Consider the following 7,863-nt stretch of genomic DNA (forward strand, 5'->3'; position numbering starts at 1 on the left):
AGTTGTAAAACTAGTGACTGTCACACAAGTAGTTACTAAAAAAGTCCAGGGAAGAGAAAACCTTGAAGACAGGAAAAAGCTGGATTCAGACAAATGAGAAAAGGTACAAGAAAGCAGGAGGCAACTTGCAGGTACTGGCAAAGTGCATAACTATTAATAGTAGTGCAATGAAACTAGCTGATCAAAGAAAAATGCCTTAGTAGCTCACATCACTACAGAGTATGAAACTCCATTAAAGTACGCCAGTAAGAACACTTGGTATTGGACCTCACCCTCAGCACTATCTGCTTTAGAGTCCACCACACATCCCTGCAAAAGACAAAAACCTCTCCAGTTCCAGTATTGCCAGGCAACAGCCTGTTCCACTGAACTGAAGTAATTCCTCCAGGTTCTTTTGGTAGATGAACCCCAATTTTGCCACAATTAAGGTTGTACCAGCACTCATTTTAAATGAAATAGCTTGAACTTACTTTGCAAGGTGATGGGGTCTGGTGACTTGCCTAAAGAAACTAATAAAGCTTCAAATATGAATACATAAATACAAGAGTATTTTTCACTATTCCTAAAACAAAAGTGTCTCATACACTTTAGTATGGGACAAAAACAATTCATCATGATGTAGCATCATTACTTCTAGATGTACAATTAAGTCTGATACAAGTCTGATCTATTACTTTTACATAAAAGAAACAGAGAATTATTCTGAAAAGACATCATCTCTACCAACACCACTAGATTCACACTGTCAATAAAAAAAATTAATGAGTTCAGAAAAATTGTGCAACTTTTTCTGAAGGGTCCAGTGAAAGAAATCCTACAAGCAGAACACAAAACTTTTACAGGAAAGCCATAATTACTTAGCATTTCATTACGGTTTATCCAGTTTTTTTTATCTTGCCCCAAATTCTTCAGCATCCAAATATGCTCACATTCCATGCTATTCCTAAAACAAATACACTCCAAGCACAATGTATTGAGGGACAAAGGAACTTAGCCCACCAAAAGGACATGGGTTTATGAACTATATATATTTCTTAGAACCATCTAATATTAAAACAATTTCCTTTCATAGCCACTTACATTACCAATTAAGACATCCAGACAAATAAAACAGCCTGAAAATAAGCTTTAAAAAGGCAAAGGAGAAGAAGGGGATGGTGGCAGGGGGGCAGGAATCCTTTGAAATTGCATCTACAGCTATTACAGCAGAGCCTTGAAAAAAATGCAAGGAAACTGTGTAGTATCTGCTTGTCCCCAAGCTCATAGGGCTAAATTCAGAAAGTCACCATGCATTCACATTAAAGGCTATCCCATTCCACAGGGAATCATGTATAAAATAACAATTCACACAGCATGAAGAAATGCAGTTTATTTTGTACAGAACCAGCTTGCTTAAAGGCCATGTCAGGTACTGATCTCATAGCAAGGCAGGTATTTGTAGATCTCTGCATGTTCAAGTAAATACAGTGTCTTTTATGTAGCTAATTTTTTTATTAGCTCTTAATTACTGTTTAAATATCTGTTTGAAGGCTCAGATATTTAGTTGCTATCTTCTTATCCACCTTTCTTCTGTACATTTAATTACTACTTTGACACTTTGCATTATCTTCTCAGCAAAATTTCACAGAATTACAGAGTGGTGTGGACTGGAAAGGACCTCTGGGGGTCACCCAGTCCAACCATCCTGGCTCAACCAGGACCACCTAGAGCAGGTTGTCCAGGACCTTGTTCAGCAGTTGAATATCTCCAATGATAGAGCGTGCACAGCCTCTCTGGACAACCTGTGTCTGTGCTTGGTCACTCTCACAGTACAAAAGTAACTTTCCTCTACATCACTGATATTGAATGATTTCTCCCTCAAGCCAGAGAGTGAGACTTGAGAAGTTCTCTGGCTTGCCCTGCTTTTTAACAACACACAAAATACAACCCAAACTGTGATACTTACCAAGGGTAATGTTTGAACTTTTAACTGAAAAACACAACAAAAAAACCCTATTCATCTTGCTTGGTTTACAGTAGAGCCTACACACCTTAGACCAAGAGATTCTTGAGTAACAAAGGCTATAAAAAGCAGAAAACAGACTAAAATTATAATATTTACTTTAAGATTTTAATATTTTTCTTCCCAATGTGGAATTTGTCTCTTTTGGAATTTACAATCATTTTGAACAACAAAAAAAAAAAAGGTACTTTACCCAAACAGTTCTATAGTTTAACATTTCCATAATAATTTTAAGCTTTTTTTTCCCCAGTTCATTAGACTACTATTGCTTTATTATTTAATTTACTGCTGAAAAACTATGAAAAAGGTACCTAAATTACTCCACTGTAGAAATATCTAGGAAAATCAATGTTCATGGAACAGAAATACAACGCTAATAAAAGAACAGTTGTTTCAGACAGATACTTTTTGTGATTTATTTTTTTCCCCTGAAACTCAGCTGGCTTGATCAGTTGGGTTTGCTTGAAGGACCAAATAACTTTTTTTTCCTAGCAAAGTTGAAGCACCTGAATCAATTCAGGGGATGAGTCCTTCACTCAGTCTTTTCACTGACACTTCCTGGACATCCTCCATGCAGCTTATTTCTAACACCTCCTTCAACTATTCATTTGAAGCCAATGATCCATTTCTGGAGAGTTCTATTAACGTACAGATTTCACACCAACAAGTTTAGGTACTGCAGAACAAAACAAATACTAGTCTGCAGATGTTGAGGTGACTGAGCAGTTTAGTTTTATAAAGGTTTCCTGTAATAATAATAGCAAAAAAAAAAAAATTCCAAATAAAAACTAGCAAATCTCAGGATATCAATAGCCCTGACCAAGACATCTTACTACTTTTAAGTGGCAAGCAAAGCTTAGATTTTAGCATCTTCTACTTCATAACCATTCTTTCCTTGGCTACTTAACATAGCATTAAGTACTGCACATCAGATTCTTCACTCATTTCCATGCTACCATGTTTCCCATCCCCAGTGTGTGTAGCATCAACTAGCGTAAAATTGTAAAAGCTATGGAAACAGCTTTTTTTTACCTGGATTAAGGGGGGGTGGAAAGGGTGGATGAGAATTCAATGGTCACAAAGCTGAAATTCAGTCAACATATGAACCCTGTGTGACAAAGGCATGGCTTCTCCAGGACCATATTTGTGACTCATTCCCCTTTTTTCATCCCCATTTACAAATTTCAATCCTTGTTTTCCAAAAAGCATCACATGTAAGCAGAGATGCAGTCAAAATAGCTGAGAGAGATGATATTAAGACTCTCTTGTTCTAATACCTATTAGCATGTACTAAGCAGTTGTACACCATTAGTAAGCATATTAGTAAAATACTGCATGTGGAAAGGTTCTTCCTAGACCCACACATCTAGGCTGTTCCCCAAGCAGGCTTTCTATGATGAGTACTCTACCAAAGCAGGAACTTCTATCTAGTAACAGCAGTCAACCAGCACCTTCTGGACAAGAAAAATGTTTTCCAAGGCAAACTGGACTGCAAGATACTATAACCGCTGGTCAGCTCCAGCTAAACAAAACTTCTTTTTCAACCATTATAGCTCACCATTATAGGTCAAGAATTTAATTCTAATTGCCCAGATTAACACTTCTGTAATGCTCTTTAAGTAAACCAAGTTTAGTGCACCCAACCCAGCTCTCAGTATTTCAACATACCATCATGTGCAGAAGACTACCATAGCAGATTAAATACTCCCACTGGTGGATTCCTTATTATCAAACTATGTCTAGTACCCCTAAAAATGTTACAACAAAAGAGAAAAATCATTTGCCCAGTTAAACACTTCTCACCTTACCATATTATTACAAAAAAACAGATTAAGAGTTACTATGGTACAAACAAATGTTTATGCAGACTGAACTGTATTTAAACTTCAGGGTTTTTTCTTACAGTTTTATACTAAAACACTATCTACAGTTGGGTTGCTGTTAAGACAAAAAGTTTAATGTAATTACTATAACAGAACACTTTTACTTATATGAAATAAAAAGAAGTTAATGTAAGCAGTTATCAAACTGGAAGAGAGAACCCCTAAATCAAGTTTTACCTGAAATGTTAAGTTTCCAAGTTCTATAGAGAGTTGCCCTTTTGAGAGACTGCAGAGATCTTGCACAGAATTTACTTTAAATCTAAGCTCTGTTATCCAGTCTAGAGTCTTTTAATAGTTCCTTTTCCAACTATTAGATCTGCATAACCAAACAGGCAACAATACATATCAAAAGTTCATCAGCAAGTACTGAGGTAGAGTTACCAGTTGTTTTATATTTTTAAAAAGGCAAGTCCCAGGAACTATGCTGTGGGCAACCATACCTTATTCCACTCAATCTCTTTGCAGAACTTAAACTTCTAGAACAACCTTAGAAACTAATGCAGAATACAACAAATAGTCCCACAGATATGCACGCCATGACACAAGATACCCCAGTTCACATCCTGTTACTTTTCTCATGCCACATCTCCCACGCAGAAATCAGGAATACTGCTGGGTTGGAAAAAATCTTTCTGTTGCTTTTTTTTTAAACATATCAGTGCTGTAACAGTAAAGCCTCAGGTTCACTTCCAAAGCCTACAAGTCTTTAATAAGATGGCAAATAGGATTATTTAAGGACGGTTCATCAAATACAAAGTTCCATTTCAATTGATGCAACCAGTAATATTACCTCAGTGGTTAGAAGAGCCTGCTAGTTTTAAAATCTGAGCTTTCATGGCAAGTATAAGGTGTTTCCTCACAGCAAAAGGTTTCATGTTGATTACAGAAAATCTTGGAAAAAAATGTTTAAATAAAACTGCCTAGTATTCTTGCAATAGTAAAAAAAACCCACAAAAAACAAAAAAACCCACAAAAAATCAAACCCTTAAAAAACAAAAGACAGAAAGACCAAAACAAATGCAAAAACTTTGTCAAACCACTCACCCGCAACACTGGTAATGGTAACAGGAACTCCTTGAACTTGAACACCTGCAGCACCCAGGTTTGCAACACTTACTGTTTGAAGATTAGGTACTGAAGCAAGCTGGGCAGCATTTAGAGTGATGGGGGTACCAGCAACAGCAACTGGTGCAATCTGGGCAATGGTTGTGCCACCACTTGAAGACACAGGGGTAATGGTTAATTGTTGGGGCAATCCAGCATTTTGAACTTGAAGATTCGAAAGGCTTTGCAGATTCTGAACCTGTACAGTTTGCCAGCTGATCTGCCCTGATGGTGTTAAAGTTGGAGCCCTAATAAGCACCTGAGTTGGACTCACGGCCTGCAGCTGAACATTCTGCAAAGGCTGCTGCTGGATGGTCTGTATAGTCTGTCCTGACTGAAGCTGAAATGACTGTGGAGGAATGGCCTGAATAATCTGCTGTTGAGGCTGCTGGATCTGTATCTGCTGCAGAATAGGCTGACCTACGATTTGGACCTGCTGAAGGGAACCTGACTGATCCTGGACATTCTGTAGCCCATTGGACTGAAGTTGACTGGAGCTCTGGGCTTCAGAGTCTGAAGCAGTTGCGGGAGGTTCTTCAGTTGTCTGCTCTGAACTGCTGCCTCCTGTGCTTGTGTACTGGCCTGTTTCTGCAGAGCTTACTAGCGTGTCACTGCTAGTTAGAGGTGTTGAAGCAGTGGTTGTAGAGGTGGAAGATGAGGAAGGAGACTCTGGCATTGTACTAGTCGAGGCAGAAGTGACTGGCGTAGATGTTAGCTGATTCCCATTGGAAACTCCGCTCTCAGTAGACTGGCCAACTTGACCTGAACTTCCTCCAGCTGCCACGTTGTTTATCACAGGCAAGGCCAAAGTTACCCCTCCAATGTTTATAGGTAACGTTGTTACAACTTGTGCCTGAGTACCAGGAATAGTTTGCAGTTGCAACGGTATGGAAACACCAGGCCTAATTTGGACTGGAACTGTCTGATTTGCTAGGTTTTGGGCAATGACATTCCCCGAAGCTGTCCTGTTTGCAGCTGTGAGGATAGCTTGATTATTCCCTGCAGGAATGAGCTGAATTTGACCCTGTATGTCTTGTAGACCAGTAGTATTAGATGGGTTGATTTGAAGTTGTTGACCTTCTGTTGTCTGAATCTGTGGGATCACTTGATATTGGACACTACCGCTTGGATTTTGTACTTGAATGACTTGGAATTGTCCAGGGGTTGTTGCAGAAGAATTGCCTGATTTGGTTTTTGAAGGAGATGTACTTCCATTGTTACTGCTGGAGGGACTTGCTGCACTTGAGGCAACAGAAGATCCTTGCTGAGTAACATTATTTTCTTTTGAAGTAGAAGGAGCAGCAGCAACAAGCTGCCAAGCATTTCCAGCAAGCTGCGTTGTTACCAGTTCTAACTGCTGTGGCTGATTCTGAAGCTGCACCAAGCCTTGATTTGGATCTATAATAATCTGCTGCTGTCCAGTTCCTTGATTCTCACCAGGAGTTCCTATTTTGCTGCAAGTGGCTGCCAGCAAAGCAAGAGGTGAAGGCTGAGAATCCTATCCGTAAACAGAGAGAAAACAGCATAGATTCAGAGGAACACGAGTATGAACTATCAGAAGTAAGCACTAGGGTTTAAACAGGAAACAGAAAAAAAAAAAGTGCTTCTGCACAGAGACCAATGATACAGCTGTGAATAGGGAAGTATGCATTTCTGTAAATAATCTTTAAATATAAAGCCCACAGTTATCAATGAGTAGGTGACAGCCAGGACCTCAACCGTGTCCTTAATTCAGTCTTTTATTCTCTCCAAAGATAAAGAAAAATTGTAAAAAGTACTTCCATTACACAGAAAGTGGATGATCACTAAAAAACACACTCAAAAAACATGTCCAGGCAGTAAAAATATCGCACCCAACCAACTATGTTTCATCCAACCCAAAGAAAGAAGCCCTGAGCAGGAAATGCTGCTAGTTGAACATTTAGTTTAATTTAAAATGCTAATAGTTTGGGCCCTTCCCTATTTGGGTGTGTGTGCATTACCTGTGAGCCTCCAGTTTTCCCTTTTTTATTATTATTGTTGTTATTCTCTGGATCGGGAGATTTCTCTCCCTCTGTGGGCATAGTTTCCTCCTTCTTTTGATCTGCAAAAATATCAAGTGTAACAGGTTAATTATTCACCTTCATTTATACAATAACAAAAGCTACGAACATATCCTTTTTGCTTCCCAGCTGGTCGCCTTTACCTCTTCATAAAAACAACAGCAAAAATCATGATTACGAAAGAACGAGTCCTAAGAAACGTGGTTTGAAACCCAACCCATGGGGGCTGGAGAGTTAACACCCAGAAAGGGGAGGTTTGATTTCCTCTCCCAGAGACAGCAGGAAAAAAACCACCCACAACCCTCCGCCTCCTCCTGCCCCCTGAAGCATCGACGGCCACTCAGTGGCCGTCGGTGGTTCAGGGGGGCGGGGGGTGCATGGGAGGGAAAGGGGGAGGAAAAGAGGAATGAAGGAGGGAGGGATGTGCACAGGAGGGAGGGTTAGCGAAGAAAGGGGGAATGGAGGAGGGAGGTTCGGAGGAGGCAAGTCGGAGGGGGAAGCAGGGGAGGTAAAGAAAGGGGGCATAAGAGGAAGCAGCACGGATGGGTGGAGGGGCAGCGAGAGGAGAGCGGGGCAAGAAGGGGGAGAAGCAGGAAAGAAAAGGGGGAACCCGGGAGGGCGGGATAGAGGGGGGATGAAGGGTGGAGGGAGGAGCGGAGGGAGAGAGGGGTGTGCACAGGAGGGAGAGAGGGAGGGGGTTACATACCGCTCATCCCGCATTAATGCCCCGCTGAGGCGCCGCTCTAGGGGGGAGGAGAAGGAGGAGGAGGAGGCGGAGGGTGGGGTGGGGGTAGCGGGGAGAAGGCCGGTCGCAGCCGGAGCTGGGAGGAGC

At 40.7% G+C, this 7,863-nt stretch overlaps 1 protein-coding gene across 1 annotated transcript in view; it reads right to left on the reverse strand.

The window, feature by feature from the left end:
• The window catches only part of SP4 (Sp4 transcription factor), a 26,101-nt gene extending 19,049 nt beyond the window's left edge, over positions 1 to 7,052 (reverse strand). The window contains exons 1-2 of the mRNA XM_010007589.1: positions 6,972 to 7,052; positions 4,930 to 6,487 (exon numbers count right to left, since the gene is read on the reverse strand). Coding sequence (XP_010005891.1) covers positions 4,930 to 6,487; positions 6,972 to 7,052 — 1,639 coding nt within the window. The remainder of the gene's footprint in view (positions 1 to 4,929; positions 6,488 to 6,971) is intronic.
• Positions 7,053 to 7,863: the final 811 nt, after the last annotated feature.

The sequence above is a fragment of the Chaetura pelagica genome, unplaced genomic scaffold (assembly GCF_000747805.2).
Source record: "Chaetura pelagica isolate M959 unplaced genomic scaffold, ChaPel_1.0 scaffold10, whole genome shotgun sequence".
In the NCBI taxonomy this organism is placed as follows: domain Eukaryota; kingdom Metazoa; phylum Chordata; class Aves; order Apodiformes; family Apodidae; genus Chaetura; species Chaetura pelagica.